This window comes from Artemia sp. Qi Xiang Cuo, chromosome 4 (genome assembly GCF_049724085.1).
Source record: "Artemia sp. Qi Xiang Cuo chromosome 4, ASM4972408v1, whole genome shotgun sequence".
Lineage (NCBI taxonomy): Eukaryota > Metazoa > Arthropoda > Branchiopoda > Anostraca > Artemiidae > Artemia > Artemia sp. Qi Xiang Cuo.
The window spans coordinates 73483188-73502080 of NC_142797.1; the positions used below are offsets into that span (position 1 = coordinate 73483188).

Genomic DNA, 18893 nt, shown 5'->3' on the forward strand with positions numbered 1-18893 from the left:
AGTAGCTGAAAGTTCTGGAAATTACGTCTTTGAGTATGAAACTATCCCCAGAGCCCTCAGGGTTAAGGTTGTAAGTTAAGCCCTGCGGTATATAATATTTTTATTGAAATCTTTGTCGTACAAACTTGAAAAAGGGCTCTTTTGATTGGAAATTCAAACGACTAGTGCCCTTTTTAATAGTCGAAAGTGATTGAAGAGCAACTAACCCCCCTCTCACGCCCACATTTTCCCCGAACACATGCAATAAAAAATTTTAAAAAGCCATTTTGTTCAACTTTAAAGTTCCGTAAATTAGGTCTTTGAGGATGACAATCCCAAACAGCCCTCAGGGCAAGGGTTGTAAGTTATGCCCTGGGGTCATATAAGGTTTTTATAGAAAGAGATGTCGTAGAAACTTAAAAAAGGGCTCATTCGATTGAAAATTGAAATGGCCAGTGCCCTTTTTAATAATCGAACGTGATTGAAAGGCAACTAACACCCCTTCCAAGCCCACCTTTCCCCAAACACATCCAATAAAAGTTTTGAAATAGCTTTTTTGCTCAACGCAGTTGAAACTTCTGGGATTTATGTTTTTGAGCAGGAAACTCTCCCACAGTGTTCAGGGCAAGAGTCACAAGTTAGGCCTTGTAGGCATATAAGGTTTTCATTGAAAGCTTTGTCGTAGAAACTTGAAAAAGGGCTTATTCGGTTGGAAATTCAAAGGGCTAGTGCCCTTTTTAATAGACGAAAGTGATTGGAGGGCGACTAACCCCCCTCTCATGCCCACCTATTCCACAAACACATCCAATCAAAATTTCGCTTTTGTTGAACGTAGTTAAAAGTTTTGTAAATTAGGTCTTTGAGGATGAAACCCCTCCCCCCACATCCCTCAGGGCAAGGGTTGTAAGTTATGCCCTGGGGCATATAAGGTTTTTAAAGGTATCTTTTTAGTATTAATTTCAAAAACGGCTAACTCGATTGGAAATTGCAATGGCTAGCGCCCTTTATAATAGTTGAAAATGATTGGACGGAAAATAACTCACTTTCCAACTCACTCTTTCCCTAAACATATCCACTCAAAGTTTTGATATAGGTAGTTCTTTCAAGGTAGTTAATAGCTCTGGTCATTATGTCTTTGAGGATTACCCCTCCCCTCCTCCACAGCCCTCAGGGCAAGTGTTGAAAGTTGTGCCCTGGGGCATATAAGGTTTTTATAGAAAGCGATGTAGTACACACTTCAAAAAAAGCTCATTCGATTGGAAATTAAAGGGCTAATGCCTTTTTAATAATGGAAAGTGATTGAAGGGCAACTAACCCCCTCTCACATCCACCATTTTTCCAAACACATCCAATCAAAGTTTTGAGATAGTCCTTTTGTTGGACGATGTTGAAAGTTCTGGAAATTATGTATTTGAGGATGACAAACCGCCCAGAGCTCCCAGGGCAAAGGTTGTAAGTTATGACCTTACGACAAATGTATGGATAGAGTTTTCATAGAAATTTCAAAAGAGGCTCATTCAATTGGAAATTGAGAGGGCTAGTGCTCTTTTCAATAGTCAAAAGTGATTGCAGGATAACTAACCCCCCTCTCACGCCCTCAATTTCCCCAAAAATATCCAATCAAAATTTTGAGATAGCCATTTTGTTGAACGTTGTTGAAAGTTCTGGAAATGAGGTCTTTGAGGATGACAAACCCCCAGAGGCCTCAGAGCCAAGATTGTAATTTATGCCCCGGGGGAATATAATGTTTTTTATAGAAAGCGTTGTCGTACAAATTTCAAAAAGGTTCCATTCGATTGGAAATTGAAAGGGCTATTGCCCTTTCAATTATTTATTGAATGTATGGCTGTTTAACTTCAGAAGCGGCTCAGTCTTTCTCTCTGAATTAAATAAAAAAACAAGTTTTTTAAACTGAAAGTAAGGAGCGACATTAAAAATTAAAACGAACAGAAATTATTCCGTATTTGAAAGGGGCTGTCCCCTCCTCAACGCCTCGCTCTTTACGCTAAAGTTTAACTCTGTCTCACAACTTTATTTTTTAAAACAATAAATAACTTTAGCGTCAAGAGCGAGGCGTTGAGGAGGGGACAGCCCCTTTCATATACGGAATAATTTCTATTCGGTTTAAGTTTTAATGTCGCTCCTTAGTTTCAGTTTAAAAAACTAGTTTTTTTTATTTAATTTCTGATCGTTTTTTAGTTAATGCAGCTTTTTTTTTGGCTCACCATCATTGAATAAGTAAACAAAATTTGCATAAAAATTTTACTCTTCTTTTGCTAAATGGCTGTCTTTAAATTTGGTTCTGACGTAATTTACAAATTAACTTACGTAACGAACTTCTATATTCGTATATTTTTCTTCTGGCAAAAAATACGTTGCAGATATAGTTGCAGATTTTTGCAGATATGAGCTTGAAACCTATGTAATAAGGTTTTGTGATACGCTGAATCTGACAAAAAAATCATCTTTAAAAAATCTTTAAAAAATCAGGTAAATTTCTTCAGGCTCGTAGCATTTGATGAGTAATACTCAACTTAATAAAATTTATATATTTAGAATCAGCATTATAAGCCCATTCTTTTGATACATTTATTGACATCAAAATTCCGTTTTTAAGAGTTTCGATTACTATTGGGCCGTATCGCTTGTTTTTTTATTGTTTTTTTTTATTACGTATATGTTATTACGTATATGAGGGGGTTCTCCCCTTAGTCAATACCACGCTCTTGACGTTAAAAGTTAAAAAAAATGCTAATTCACAAACCCCTGAATCACAAAGGCCGTTTAATAAGAATAGATAGCTCTTTTGAAAGCACTAAAAAAACTGTAGCGTAAAGAGTGAGGTATTGACTTGGGGGAGAACCCCTTCATATACGTAATAATTTCTGTTCGTTTTATGTTCTAATGTTGCTTCTTACTTTCAGTTGAAAAAACATGTTTTTTTTTAATTTAATTTCTGATCATTTTTTAAATAATGCTTGGAAACCCGGCGCACCCTTCATAGAAATGTCCCTTACCCCAAATAAACATCCTCCACGGAAAGATTTTCCATAGCGACCCCCTCCTCCAGCCCCCCCCCCACCAGAAAAAAAATCCTTCCTGAAAATGTCTGTATACTTCCCAATAACCAATACAATATGTAAGCAATGGGCAAAGTTCATATCTTGCAGCCCTTCCCGTGGGAACTGTGGGGAATTAAGTCATCCTAAAAGACATATTTATTAGATTTTCGACTATGCTGAACAAAATGGCTATCTCAAAATTTTTATTGGGTGACTTTGAGAAAAAAATGAGCGTGGGAGGGGGCCTAGTTGCCCTCCATTTTTTGGAGGGCACGCATCGTGATCTTCCTTCGAGCAAAAAATACAAATTTCTACCTTTTTGCAGATAGGAGCGTGAAACTTCTTTAATAGGGTTCTCTGATAAGCTGAATGTGAGGGTGTAATTTTCGTTAAAGTTAATTAAAAATGCAAAATTCCACATTTTTGCAGATATGAGTTTGAAGCTTCTTTAATAATGTTCGTTGATAAGCTGAATCTGATGGTGTGAATTTCGTTAAAGTTAATTAAAAAAATTTGCAATTAAAACAAAATTTTATTGTTTAAAAAAAATGAGTTGTGAGAAGGTCAAACTTTCGTGTAAAGAGCAACGCGTTGAGGAGGGGACAGCCTCTTTCATATACGGAATAATTTCTGTCGTTTTAAGTTTTAACGTCGTTCCTTACTTTCAGTTAAAAAAAAACTTGTTTTTTTACTTCATTTGTGAATGTTTTTTAATTAATGCAGGTTTTGATTTTAGCTCACCATGCATGAATAATTAAAACGAAATTTGTATATTAATTTTTCTTTTATTTGGTTAAAAGGCTTTCTCGAAACTTGTTTAATTTTATTTACGAACGTTTTTATTAGTAATAAATATAAGTAACTTAAGAATTAACTTACCTAACGAACTTCTATATTCATATATTTTTAATACGTATATTAAGGGGTTTGCCCCCTAGTCAATACCTTGCTCTTTAAGCTAAAGTTCGAATTTTGTTCCAATTCTTTAAAAATGACCCTTAATCACAAAGGCCGTTAATTAAAATAAATAGCTCTTATGAAAGTAATAACAAATCTTTGGCTCAAAGAGCGAGGCATTGATTAGAAGGTGAACCCAATCATATAGCTAATCTTTTTTTGTTCGTTTTAAGTTTTGATGTTGCTCCTTACTTTCAGTTGAAAAACTTGTTTTTTTATATTTAATTTCTGATTTTTTTTATAATAATGATAGGAAATCCGGCGTCCCCTTCATAGCAATGTCCCTTCCCCCATGAAAACTTCCTTCATGAAAAGATCCTCCCATATAACCCCCAACCTACCCCCACCCCCCACTACCAGAAAAAATTCCCCCTGAAAACTTCTGTATACTTCCCAATAACCAATACTAAATGTTAACATTGGGTAAAGTTCATAACTTTCAGCCCTCCCCCTGGGGGCTTCGAGAGATTAAGTCATCCTAAAAGACATAGTTATAATACTTTCAACCATGCTGAACAAAATAGCTATCTCAAAATTTTGATCGGGTGACTTGGGAAAAAAATTAGCGTGGGAGGGGGCCTAGTTGTCCTCCATTTTTGTCACTTAAAAAGGGCATTAGAACTTTTAATTTCCGCTCCAATGAGCCCCCCAACGATATTCTAGAACCACTGGGTCGATACTATCACCCCTGGGGAAAATAAAAAAAAAAAAAAAAAAAAAAATCCATTAAACCATAAAGGAACAAAAATACAATCAAATAATTTAACAAGGATAAAACTACCACAAATCAGTACCAATAACTAAATGAAACAAAAAACAAACAAAAATTAAAATAAGTCAAACTCAAAATGAGCAGAAATTAATCTGAGTAGTGTTCTAAAACCAATTCTTTCTAAAAGCCATAAAATAATTTGTAATTTACTGAAAAAATTATTTTACATGTTTTTACTTTTATAACTTTAAGAAATCAAACATTTATTAAGATTTTAAGGAATAAATATCAATTTATTTATATTAAACTGACAATGCACATTTTTTTCAGTAAATTCATTTGAAATTTTTCAGTAAAGTACAAACTAAATTCTGTCTTTTAGAAAGCATAGGGTTTAGAACCCTACTCAGGTTAATTTCTGCTCGTTTTGAGTTTTACGTATTATAATTTCTGTGTGTCTCGGGTTTCATTTATTTATTGATAATAATTTGTGGTAGTTGTATGTGTGGTAAATTATTTGATTCTATTTTTTTTCATTTAGGGTTTAATGGAGTTCTTTACTTTTTTTTGAAAAACTTATTTTGTGCAAAAAGTTTTTTTGATTAACTTTGTATAGCGTTACCTATAGTAAAGGCCATAAGGCATAATTCTTTTATTATTTATTTATTATTATTATTATTATTATTATTATTATTTTTATCCCAGAGACAGTTCATATGGAAGGGGTGATCGTATAAACTTTGTAATGGCTCGTTCGATTCGAAATCGGAATATCTAGCCCCGTTTTTAAGAGTCAAAAGTGAATTGCTTTTAACTAGCCCCCTTACGAAAAGAGGGTAATCTATTTTTCCCAAATGTATTCGATCAAAATTTTGAGATAGTCATTTTGTTCAAAATAGTCCAAAGATCATATAGTAGCGCCTTCGGGGTTAAAACAGCCCCCAAGGTCCCGGGAGTAAGGATTCTAATATCTGCCCCGGGAGCATATAGGGGTGTTATTATAGGGGTTGTCCAATAAACTTTGGAGGAGGCTTATTTGATCGGAAATCGAAAGTTCTAATTCGCTTTTTAAAAGTCAGAATTGATGGGAGGGCAACTAGCCCCTCCCCCGCGGTCTTTTTTCCCTAAATGAATCCGATCTAAACTTTTGATAGCAATTTTATTCAATATAGTCAGAAGATCATATAAAAATGCCAGGGGGGTTGACACAGCCCCCCCCACAGCCTGGGGCAAGGGTTCTAAGTTATGCCCCAAGGGTATATAAGGTTCTTATGGAAAAGGTGGTCGTATAAATTTTGGATGTGGCGGAATTGATTGGAAATTGAAATTTTTATTTCCCTTTTTAAGAGTCATAATCATCTGAAGGCAACTATTTTCTAATTCCTTCTTTTCCCCAAATAGATCCGATCAAAATTTTGAGATGACTATTTTGTTCAAAATACTCCAAACATCGTGTAATAATGCCTACTGGATTGACATAGCCCCCCTGAGCCCAGGGCAAGGGTTGAAAATTATACAAGCTGAACATTCGTAACATAAGAGACTTTAATGGAAGGGATGTTCTCACAGACTTTGGAGAGGGCTCATTCGATTTAAAATTGAAAGTTCTAGCTTCCTTTTTAAAAGTCGAGAGTGATTGGATGACAACCACCGTTCAGAAATAACGAGCAAAACGAGCAGAAATTAACATAAGTTGGGCTCAAAACCCCTATGCCTTTCCAAAGCCAGAACAAAACTTGCACTTTACTGAAAAAAAAAAAATTTTTACTTTTATAACTTTAATAAATCAAATAATATTAACATTTTGATTACTAAATATCAGTATATTACATTAAACTGACAATGCATATTCATTTGTATTTTTTTCAGTAAAGTGCAAATTTTGTTCTGCTCATTAATTTCGCTATGTTAATTTCTGCTCGTTTTGAGTTTGACTCGGTTATTTTTTGTAATTTCTGTTCGTTTTTGGTTTCATTTATTTATCGATGCTGATTTGTGGTAGTTTCACGCTTGGTAGATTATTTGATTTTATTTTTGCTCATTTTTTGTTTAATGGAGTTCTTTACTTTTCTTTTAAAAACTTATTTTGAGGAAAAAAAGTTTTTAATTAATTTCTGTTTGTTTTATATTGACATGGTCTTTTCAGAGAAAAAGAAAATAATACTTTAAATGTTTTCGTTTTTTTCAGACTTTATAGTTTTGCCTGCTATTTGTAGGCTGGAGAAACATTTTCAGCAATTTTTAACAACATACACCCTTTTAAAAATCTGGACACAAATAGTTGTGTTTAATTTAGTTTCATACCTCCTCCAGTTGACCTGAAATAGAAAACTTGATTCCATTCGCAAAAAAATCTGTTTACTTTCTTTGATAGATTGGATACACTTACGCTATTTTAGTTTGGTTAAATTTTAAGAGCAGAAGTAGCCCCGAAAGTTTGAACATAATACCCTCAGTCATTCTTGGGGTACTGCTGAGATGCCTTATTGGGAATTAGCATTGACACAGTGCATTTTGATTTAATCTTAAGGCAACATTTAGTTTTTTAACATATTGGGCAAATGGGAGGGTGGGCCTGGGAGGGGGATTAGTTGCCCTCCAATAACTTTCGACTATTAAAAAGGGCATCAGCCCTTTCTATTTTCAATCGAATGAGCCCTTTTCGAAGTTCCCACGACAACTCCTTTGATGCGAAATGCCCTGGTCTAAACAATAATAACAACAAAAAATAATAAATTATACCCATATCGATCTTTAATATAAAAATGTCAAGCCTTCCAATCATTTTCGACTATTAAAAAGGGCACTAGGCCTTTTGATTTCCAATCGAAGGAGCCCTTTTTGAAACGACAACGCTTTCTATAAACACCTTATATGCCCCCAGGGCATAAATTACAAGCCTTACCCTAAGGGCTGTTAGGGTGGTTGTCATCCTCTAAGACCTAATTTCCAGAACTTTCAACTACGTTAAACAAAATGGCCGTCTCAAAATTTTGATTGAAAATGCTTGGAGAAATGGTGGGCGTGATAGGGGGGTTAGTCGCTCTCCAATCACTTTCAACTATTAAAAATGGCATTAGCCCTTTCAATTTTCAATCAAGTGAGAACTTTTGAAGTTTTTACGGCAACACTTTCAATAAAAACCTTATATGCCCCCAGGGCATAACTTACAATCCTTGCCCTGAGAGCGGGGGGGTGTCATTCTCAAAAACCTAATTTCCAGAACTTTCTAACTACGTTGAACAAAATGGCTATCTGAAAAATTTGATTGAATGTGTTTGGAGGAATGGTGCGCGTGAGAGGGGTTAGTTACCCTCCAATCACTTATGACTATTAAAAAGGGCACTAGCCCTCTCAATTTCCAAATGAATGAACTCCTTTTGAAGTTGTACGACAACTCTATCTTACAACCTTTGCCCTGGGAGCGCTGGGGGGGTTTTCATCCTTAAATACATAATTTCCAGAACTTTCAATTACATTGAACAAAATGAATATCTCAAAATTTTGATTGAATGTGTTTGGGGAAATGGTGGGCGTAAGAGGGGTGTTAGTAGCTCTCCAATCACTTTCAACTATTAAAAAAGGCACTAGCCCTTTCAATTTCCAATTGATTGAGCCCTTTTGAAGTTTCTACGACAACGCTTACACTAAAATCCTTATATGCCCACAGGGCATAACTTACAACCCTTGCCCTGACGGCTGTGGGAGTGAGGGGTTGTCATCCTTTAAGACCTAATTTCCAAAACTTTAAACTACGTTGAACAAAATGGCTATCTAATAATATTGATTGGATGTGTTTGGGGAAAAAATTGGCGTGAGAGGGCGAGCTAGTTGCCCTCAAGTCACTTTCGACTATTAAAAAGGGCACTAGCCCTTGCAATTTCTAATCGAATGAGCCCTTTTTCAAGTTTCTACGACAAAAATTTCAATAAAAACCTTATATGCCCACCAGGGCATAATTTATAACCCTTGGCCTGAAGATTGTCGGGGGAGTGTCCTGCTCAAAGGTATAATTTCCTGAACTTTGAACTGCGTGGGACAAAATGGCTATCTTAAAATTTTTATTGGATGTTTTTGGGAAAGTGGTAAGTGTTAGAGGGGGGCTAGTTGCCCTCCAATCACTTTCGACTATTAAAAATGGCACTAGCCCTTTGAGTTTCCAATTGAATGAGCCTTTTTTGAAGTTTCTACGACAACACCTTCTATTAAAAACCTTATATGCCCCCAGGGCATAACTCACAACACTTGCCCTGAGGGCTGATGGGGAGTTTCCTCCTCAAATATATAATTTCTATCTGGAAATCAACTACGCTGAACAAAATGGCTATCTCAAAATTTTGATTGGATGTGTTTCGGGAAATTCTGGCGTGGAAAGGGTGTTAGTCGCCTTTCATCACTTTCGACTATTAAAAAGGGAATAAGCCACTCCAATTTCCAATTGAATGAGCCCTTTTCGGAGTTTCTACAACAGCTCCTTCATTACGAAGTGCCTTGGTATGAAAAAAATAATACATTGTGCCAATATCGTTCTTTACTTAAGCAGCACGATTACGCTGCCTATGAAATTATGAGACTGTAGAGCAGAAGTTGTACATGGGGTCATATAATAGGATATTAATGCACATAAGGTTTGTGTTTCCCCTTCTAAAAGTCTCCATAATTTAAAGTTATCTCTTTTGTCGTATATTTTATGTTTTTCTTTATTGATCAACGAATTAGCTCCTATTACTGATAGATAAGCCTTTACATCGCCCCCTCTTCCTAACTTTTTTTCAGGTATATATATATATATATATATATATATATATATATATATATATATATATATATATATATATATATATATATATATATATATATATATATATATATATATATATATATATATATATATATATATATATATATATATATATATATATATATATATATATATATATATATATATATATATATATATATATATATATATATATATATATATATATATATATATATATATATATATATATATATATATATATATATATATATATATATATATATATATATATATATATATATATATATATATGTAAATTTTAAATTTGTGTAGTATTTTTATACTCCTCCTTGACCCCCCCCCCTGTATATAACCCAATGGTGCACTTTTGGTGTAATTCTTGTTTTTTTATATTTTAGCAAATACCCTCCCCCCCTCTTACTTGGGAAGATGACCCTCTCTACTCAGAAATTGCATGGAAGTTCTTAGATGCATATTTTACTTATGAGGCAAACACCTTGCTTCTAGGGGCTGTATTTGGGCAGACTTACTTAACATCTATTACTCAATTGATTTCCATAAAAAAAAGCATAAGGTTTGATTGGCATATATGACAGCTATAGTCTTGGACAGTCATTTCAATTAATTTCTCGACTGCTTTCTTTTTTCTGTCATCGCACTAATTGGCTTCAATGTATCAAATATTGGGCATTTTCCAAAGTAGGAAACTTCAAAGCTTTCTATTATTAAAACTGTTAAGTTACTGAACTAACGATATTTAAAGAATGAGAGAAAGGATAAGATGGCTAATCACATTCTGCGGATGAAGGATGATAGATTGCCAAAGTTTGTTCTTGTCGGCCAATCTTCTAAGATCAAACAAAAGGCATTTCATCCCCGAATAGGGTGGGAGATTGTCGTAAGAAAAAATTTAAAGGAAACAGGAACCTCTTGGGAAGTTTTTGAATAGATTGAGATGAAGGAGGAGCATCAATAAACATGTTGGCCTAGGGTGGCTTGGTGGTGCAGTGTGTTATTGGTTGTAAGTAGGGAAGGGGGTGTAAAATAGTTAATAAAAATAAAAAAAAGAAGGAACTGAACATATTTAGTCTTTCCAACAAACTAAGTTGATTTGTGTCTCATTTTTTTTCTAGTTTTTTCTTATCAAAAGTCTTATTATCTTATTTTTTTATAGCTCTTTCACCTCGTATTAGCGAAATGTCTGTAATATTCCACAACAAAGTTGTAGGTGCAAAACTTGTTTGGGTCCTTGAAACGGAAATACGGTTCCCTATTGACAGCAAAGTTGATCCTCTTTTCATCTACATTGCTTCAGCCAGTTTTGTGTTTCGTATCGCAATGTTATTGGAAACGTTGTTCGCTATAAAGCAGCCAAAACGAAGAAGGTAAGGTTTTGACAACTTGACAATTTTGAAGATGAAAAAGGTTACCTACTTCTCTTTCATTATAGATTTATTGTGCAGTCTTTACTGACACAGACAAAACTACGTAAAAAAGAAAGATTTAAGTCTTCACAGCTTGCTCTAATTAATTACTTGTACCAATTTCGAAAAGCGGCAGTGAGTTTTTTTTTGTATACAAAAATACCAAGTTTTAGCTAAGAAGTTATTTGTCACATGGCTAGCAAGGCCCATTTAGATTTCTATCTGACATTTGTGACTAGCAAAAACCCGCCAAACCATATTTACAAGAAGACAAGAATTAGCTAGTTTTAGAAATCACGTCCATGTCGCTAGTGCAACTATTTCTGGTTAGTAGTATTGGGAAACATTTTCAAATTGTGCTCAAAACTATAGGCTAATGAGAAATACAATTTTTGACTTTTTTTTTATTAACTTTAGAACTACTAACTTCAATGCCCTGGTGAGGGTAGGCTGGATATGAACGGTTGGATTTGATCTGTGTGATTTGGGGTCTCCCTCTGCCATAAGCCTATATCTCTTTTCTTGATCCCGGGAGAGAAACCCTGCTGGCGTGGCCTCATAGAAGTGTCTGTTATGAGTTTTCTTACCAGAACCGTTGGAATTTTTTATTATTTTGTAATTTCTATGCTCTGTGCCCCGACAAGGGCAGGCTGAGTGTGAAAAGTTAAAGTAATTCTGGGGTTGTGAGATGGTTATGGGTCTATCCTCTTTCGCAACCTCCTTCCTCCGTATATATTTCCTGAAGGGAAACCCTGCTTACGCGGCTCATAGTAGCATTTTTCAAGAGTTTCAAACAGTTCTTGGTAACAAACTGTAAGTAAGGTGTGACCCGGCTCAATAGTAACTGAAACTCTAAAAAACGAAATTTTGACACCAATAGATACATCAAAAGAATCAGATTTTTATGCTGATTTCAAATATATAAGTTTCATCAAGTTAATCACCTCTTTTCGAAAAAGGGGGAAACCCCCCTAAGAGTCCTAAAACTTTAATGAAAATCACACCATCAGATTCAGCATATCAGCGAACCCTACTATAGAAGTTTCAAGCTCTTATCTGCGAAAATGTGGAATTTTGTATTTTTTGACAGAGGAAAGATCACGCATGCGTGTTTATTTGTCTTTTTTTTGTTTTTTTTTCAGGGGTGATCGTATCGAACCAGTTGTCCTACCATATCGCGGGAGGGATCATTCGAACGAAAATTAAAAGTTCTAGTGTCATTTTTCAGTGACCAAAAAATGGAGGACCACTAGGCCCCTCCCACGTTCATTTTTTCCCCAAAGTCATCCCATCAGAATTTTGAGACAACTATTTTGTTCAGCATGGTCGAAGAATACAATAACTATGTCTTTGAGGATGTCTTAATCCCCCCACAGTCCCCCAGGGAAGGTCTGCAAGTTATGAACCTTACCCAATGTTTATATATAGTATTGGTTATTTGGAAGTACTCAGAGGTTTTTAGGGGGGATTTTTCTCGGTATTTGGGGGGGGGGGTTTACTTGGAATGATCTTTCCATGTAGGAAGTTTTCATGTGGGACGGGACATTGCTATGAAGGGGGTGCCGGATTTCCCAGCATTAATAAAAAAAAGATCAGAAATTAAATAATAAAAAAACAACTTTTTCAAATGAAAGTAAGGAACAACATCAAAATTTAAAACGAACAGAAATTAATACGTTTATGATTGGGTTCACCCCCTACTCATTATCTCTAAACTCATTACCCCTACTCATTACCTCATTACCGCTAAACTTTTTTTTGTACTTTCATCAGAGCTACTTATTCTAATTAACGGCTTTTGTGATTAAGAGGTCATTCTTAAAGAATTAGAACAAAATTTGAATTTAGCGTCGAGAAGGAGGTATTGACTAGAGGGTGAACGCTCTTATACAAGTGATAAAAATATATTAATATAGAAGTTCGTTACGTAAGTTAATTTGTAAGTTACGTCAGAACAAAATTTCTAATAAGCTATTTAGCAAAAAAATAAGTAAAATTAATATTCAAATTCGTTTGGATTATTTATGTACGTGAGATAAAATAAAAGCTGCATTAACTCAAAAACGTTCAGAAATTAAATAAAAAAAACGAGTTGTTTTAACTGAAAGTAAGGGGCGACATTAAAAGATAAAACGAACAGAAATTATTCCACATATTAAAGGGGTTGCCCCCTCCTCAACCCCTCGCTCTTTACGCTAAAGTTCGACTCCGTTTCACAACTTTGTTTTTTGAAACAATAAAAAACTTTAGCGTAAAGAGCGAGAGGTTGAGGAGGGAACAGCCCCTTTTTTATACGGAATAATTTCTGTTCGTTTTATGTTTTAATGTCGCCCCTTATTTTCGGTTAAAAAAGCATGTTTTTGTGTATATTTAATACCTAACCAGAACTATGACTGCAAACAGCACTGCAGGGTTACCTTGACGATTGACGTCGACTCTCTTTGATAGAAGAACATTTATAAGTGTGAAAACCATACAGTTACCATGATAGACCCAGAATTGTTCAAAGTCTCCATTCAACTTGAGAGGGTCCAGTGGTTTCTTGCTGTCTGGTTCTAAGCCGTCTGAATCTCTTTGTGTCTACTTGAGAAGAAATATTATTCTCTGACATGTAAGGGGTGGACATATTACTTTTCTTGAGACTCAAAAAATTTGTATGGTCTTGATAATATGAAAATTGTAACTTGGAAAGTTAAAATTTTAAATAACGAACTATTGTACTGACATTTTGACAGACGGATTCAGACATTGTTTTTTTTTTTTTAGTTTTCCATACCCGGGCACTTCGTATCGAAGGAGTCGTCGTAGAAACTTCGAAAAGGGATCATTCGATTGTAAATTGGAGTGGCTAGTTCCTTTTTTAATAGTCGAAAGTGATTGGAGGGCAACTAGCCCCCCCCACCACGCCCAAAAATTTGAGATAGCCATTTTGTTAAGCGTAGTTGATTTCCAGATAGAAAATATCTTTTTGAGGAGGACATTCCCCCACAACTCACGGGGCAAGGGTTTTAAGTTATGCCCTGAGGGCAGATAAGATTTTATAGAAGGCGTTGTCGTAGAAACTTCAAAAAAGGCTCATTCGATTAGAAATTCAAAGAGCTAGTGCCTGTTTTAGCAGTCGAAAGTGATTGGAGGGCAACTATCCCTCCCCCCACGCCCATCATTCCCCCAAAGACGTCCAATCAAAATTTTGAGATAGTCATTTTGTTCAGCGTAGTTGATTTCCTGATAGAAAATATCTTTTTGAGGAGGACATTCCCCCACAACCCACGGGGCAAGGGTTTTAAGTTATGCCCAGAGGGCAGATAAGGCTTTTATAGAAGGCGTTGTCGTAGAAACTTCAAAAAAGGCTCATTATATTGGAAATTTAAAGGGCTAGTGCCCTTTTTAATAGTCGAAAGTGATTGAAGGGCAACTAGCCCCCCCCCTACGCCCATCATTCCCCCAAATACATCCAATCACCCAATCAAAATTTTGAGATAGCCATTTTGTTCAGCGTAGTTGATTTCCAGATAGAAAATATCTGATTGTGAAGAAAACTCGCCCACAAACCTCGGGGCAAGGGTTTTAAATTAGGCTCTGGGGGCATATAAGGTTTTTATAGAGGGTGTTGTCGTAAAAGCTTCAAAAAAGGCTCATTCTATTGGAAATTCAAATGACTACTGCACTTTTTAATAGTCGAAAGTGATTGGAGGGCAACTAGCCCCCTCCCCCACGCTCATCATTCCCTCAAACACATCCAATCAAAATTTTGAGATAGTCATTTTGTTCAGCGTACTTGATTTCCAGATAGAAAATATGTTTTCCAGGAGGACACTCCCCCACAACCAGGGCGAGGGTTTTAAGTTATACCCTAGGGGCGTATAATTTTTTTATAGATGGCGTTGTCGTAGAAACTTCAAAACAGGCTCACTCGATTGGAAATTCAAAGGGCTAGTACCCTTTCTAATAATCGAAAGGGATTGGAGGGCAACTATCCCCCCCCACGCCCATCAGTCCCCCAAACACATCCAATCAAAACTTTTAGATAGCCATTTCGCTCAGAGTAGTTGATTTCCAGATAAAAAATGTGTTTATAGGAGGACACTCCCCCACAACCCTCAGGGCAAGGGTTTCAAGATATGCCCTGGGGGCATATCAGGTTTTTATAGAAGGTATTGTCGTAGAAACTTCAAAAAAGGCTAATTCGATTGGAAATCCAAAGCACTAGTACCCTTTTTAATAGTTGAAAGTGATTGAAGAGCAACTAGCCCCCTCCCCCACGCCCATCATTCCCCCGAACACATCCCATTAAAATTTTGAAATAGCTATTTTGTTCATCGTAGTTGATTTCCAGATAAAAAATTTGTTTTGAGGAGGACACTCCCCCACAACCCTCAGGACAAGGGTTTTAAGTTATGCCCTGGGGCATATAAGGTTTTTATAGAAGCCTTGGTCGTAGAAACTTCAATACAGGCTCATTCGATTGGAAATCCAAAGCGCTAGTACCCTTTTTAATAGTTGAAAGTGATTGAAGAGCAACTAGCCCCCTCCCCCACGCCCATCATTCCCCCGAACACATCCAATTAAAATTTTGAAATAGCTATTTTGTTCATCGTAGTTGATTTCCAGATAAAAAATTTGTTTTGAGGTGGACACTCCCCCACAACCCTCAGGGCAAGGGTTTTAAGTTATGCCCTGGGGGCATATAAGGTTTTTATAGAAGGCGTGGTCGTAGAAACTTCAAAACAGGCTCATTCGATTGGAAATCCAAAGCGCTAGTACCCTTTTTAATAGTTGAAAGTGATTGAAGAGCAACTAGCCCCCTCCCCCACGCCCAACAATCCCCCCCACACAACCAAATAAAATTTTGAAATAGCTATTTTTTTAAAAGTAGTTGATTTCCAGATAAAAAATTTGTTTTGAGGTGGACACTCCCCCACAACCCTCAGGACAAGGGTTTTAAGTTATGCCCTGGGGCATATAAGGTTTTTATAGAAGCCTTGGTCGTAGAAACTTCAATGCAGGCTCATTCGATTGGAAATTCAAAGGGCTAGTACTCTTTTTAATATTCGAATGTGATTTGAGTGCAACTAGCCCCCCCCCCTCAAGCCCTTCATTCCCCCAAACACATCCAATCAAAATTTGAGATAGCCATTTTGTTCAGCGTAGTTGATTTCCAGATAGAAAATATGTCTTTGAGGAGGACACTCCCCCACATCCCTCAGGGCAAGTGTTTTAAGTTATGCCCTGGGGATATATAAGGTTTTTAAAGAAGACGTTGTCGTAGAAACTTCAATAAAAGCTCATTCGACTGGCAATTCAAAGGGCTAGTGCCCTTTTTAATAGTCGAAAGTGATTGGAGGGCAAATAGCCCCCCCCCCCCACCCCCCCCAAAACCCCAAAAAAAAACAAAAAAAAATTTTAGATAGCTAATTTGTTCAGGGTAGTTGATTTCCAGATAGAAAACATATTTTTAAGGAGGACATTCAACCACAACCCTCAGGGCAAGGATTATAAGTTAAGCCCTTGGGGCATATAAGGTCTTCATTGAAATCTTTGTCGTAGAAACTTGAAAAAGGGCTCATTCGATTTGAAATTCAAAGGACTAGTACCATCTTTAGTAGTCAAAAGTAATTTGAGGGCAACTAACCCCCCTCTCTCGCCCACCTTTTCCCAAAACACATCCAATCAAAATTTTTAGATAGTCATTTTATTCAACGTATTTAAAAGTTTTGAAAATTAGGTCTTTAAGGATGAAAACCCCTCCCCCACAGCCCTCAGGGTAAGGGTTGTGAGTTATGTCTTGGGGTATATAAAGTTTTTATTGAAAGCGTTGTCGTAGAAACTTCAAAAGGGCTCATACAATTGGAAATTGAAAGGGCTAGTGCCTTTTTTAATAGTTGAAAGTGATTGGATATCTACTAACGCCCCTCTCACGCCCGCCATTATCCCAAACACATCCAAACAAAATTTCGAGATATCCATTTAGTTCAACGTAGTTGAAAGTTCTGGAAATTAGGTCTTTTAGGATGATAACCCCCTCAGAGCCCTCAGTGCAAGGGTTGTAAGTTATGCCCCGGGGGCATATAAGGTTTATATAGAAAGTTGTTGTATATGATTTATAGAATATATTTTAGTATTCCTCAAATCCAATTTTTATATGTTTTAAAAACAAAATGTTGACTTAAGATTAAATCAAAATGCACTGTGATAATGCTAATTCCCAATAAGGCATCTCAGCAGTATCCCAAGAACGAATGAGGGTATTATGTTCAAACGTTCGGGGCTACTTCTGCTCTTAAAATTTAACAAAATCCAAATAGCGTAAGTGTATCCAAGCTATTAAAGAAAGTAAACAGATTTTTTTTTGCAAATGGTATCAAGTTTTCCATTACAGGTCAACTAGAGGAGTTATGAAACTAAATTAAACAGTACTATTTGTGTCCAGATTATGCAGTTAAAAATGCTGTCAGATTATGATGTATGCTGTTAAAAATTGCTGAAAAATTTTCTCCGGCATACAAATAGCAGGCTAAACTATAAAGTCTCAAAAAACGAAAAGATTTAAAGTATTATATTCTTTTTCCCTGAAAAGACTATGTCCATATAAAACGAACAGAAATTAATTTAAAAAAAATTTTCCGCAAAATAATTTTTCCGAAGAAAAGTAAAGAACTCCATTAAACAAAAAATGAGCAAAACTGAAATTAAATAATCTACCAAGCTTGAAACTACCATAAATCAGCAATGATAGATAAATGAAACCCAATAGGAACAGAAATTACAATAATTAACCGAGTCAATCTCAAAACGAGCAGAAATTAACATAAGTTGGGAGCAAAACCCCTATGCCTTCCCAAGGCCAGAACAAAATTTGCACTTTACTGAAAAATATAAAGGTTTTTACTTTTATAACTTTAATAAATCAAATAATATTAACATTTTGATTACTAAATATCAGTATATGTATATTAAACTGACAATGCATATTCATTTGTATTTTTTCAGTAAAGTGCAAATTTTGTTCTGGCATTGGGAAGGAATAGGGGTTTTGAGCCCAACTTATGTTAATTTCTGCTCGTTTTGAGTTTGACTCGGTTAATTATTGTAATTTCTGTTCGTTTTGGGTTTCATTTATTTCACAATGCTGATTAGTGGTAGGTTCACGCTTGGTAGATTATTTGATTTTAGTCTTGCTCATTTTTTGTTTAATGGAGTTCTTAACTTTTCTTTGAAAAACTTATTTTGCGGAAAAAGTTTTATTAATTAATTTAACAAGAAGCTACAGGAACAGATATACTTTTTCGTGGGAAACGTTACAGGAAGCTGTATAAGTGTATCAGGATTGTTGGAATCAGTAGTGTGCTATCTATATATTTGAATGGAGGTTGTATAATACGACCAAACCTTCCATACCATCAACCTATAAAGTATACCAAGCATGCCATATTTGGAACTAGATATTCAGGGACGAAATCGTATGAAGCCAGCATACTGGTTTCTGAGGCACCACCTATTTTCTGGGCCAATCAGAGATGTCTGATTGGCCCAGAAGTAGGTTTGTTACCTAGTTACAATTTTTTCAAAATTTCATGAATGAAATTTCTGTATTTTATATTCAAGAGGTGAATTCAAGAAAGAGTTTGTTACCTACTTACAATTTTTTCATAATTTCTGAAATGAAATTTCTGCATTTTGGTGCTTACTTACAATTTTTACCTAATTTTATGAATGAAATTTCTGTATTGTGTATCCAAGAGGTGAATTCAAGAAAGAGTTTGGTACTTACTTACAATTTTTTAACGATTTCTTGAATGTAATGTAAATTTTTTGAATGAAATGTCTGTATTGTGTATTCAAGAGGTAAATTCAAGAAATAGTTTGTTAGCTACTTACAATTTTTCCATAGTTTTTGAATGAAATTTCTGTATTGTGTATTCAAGAGGTGAAATCTAGAAAGAGTTTGTTACTTATATATAAATTTTTCTTAATTT

At 35.5% G+C, this 18893-nt stretch overlaps 1 protein-coding gene across 1 annotated transcript in view; it reads left to right on the forward strand.

Moving 5' to 3' along the window:
• Positions 1 to 18893, forward strand: part of LOC148953422 (uncharacterized) — a 54732-nt gene that overhangs the window by 13808 nt on the left and 22031 nt on the right. The window contains exon 2 of the mRNA XM_089087663.1: positions 10668 to 10878. Coding sequence (XP_088943789.1) covers positions 10691 to 10878 — 188 coding nt within the window. The 5' untranslated portion in view covers positions 10668 to 10690. The remainder of the gene's footprint in view (positions 1 to 10667; positions 10879 to 18893) is intronic.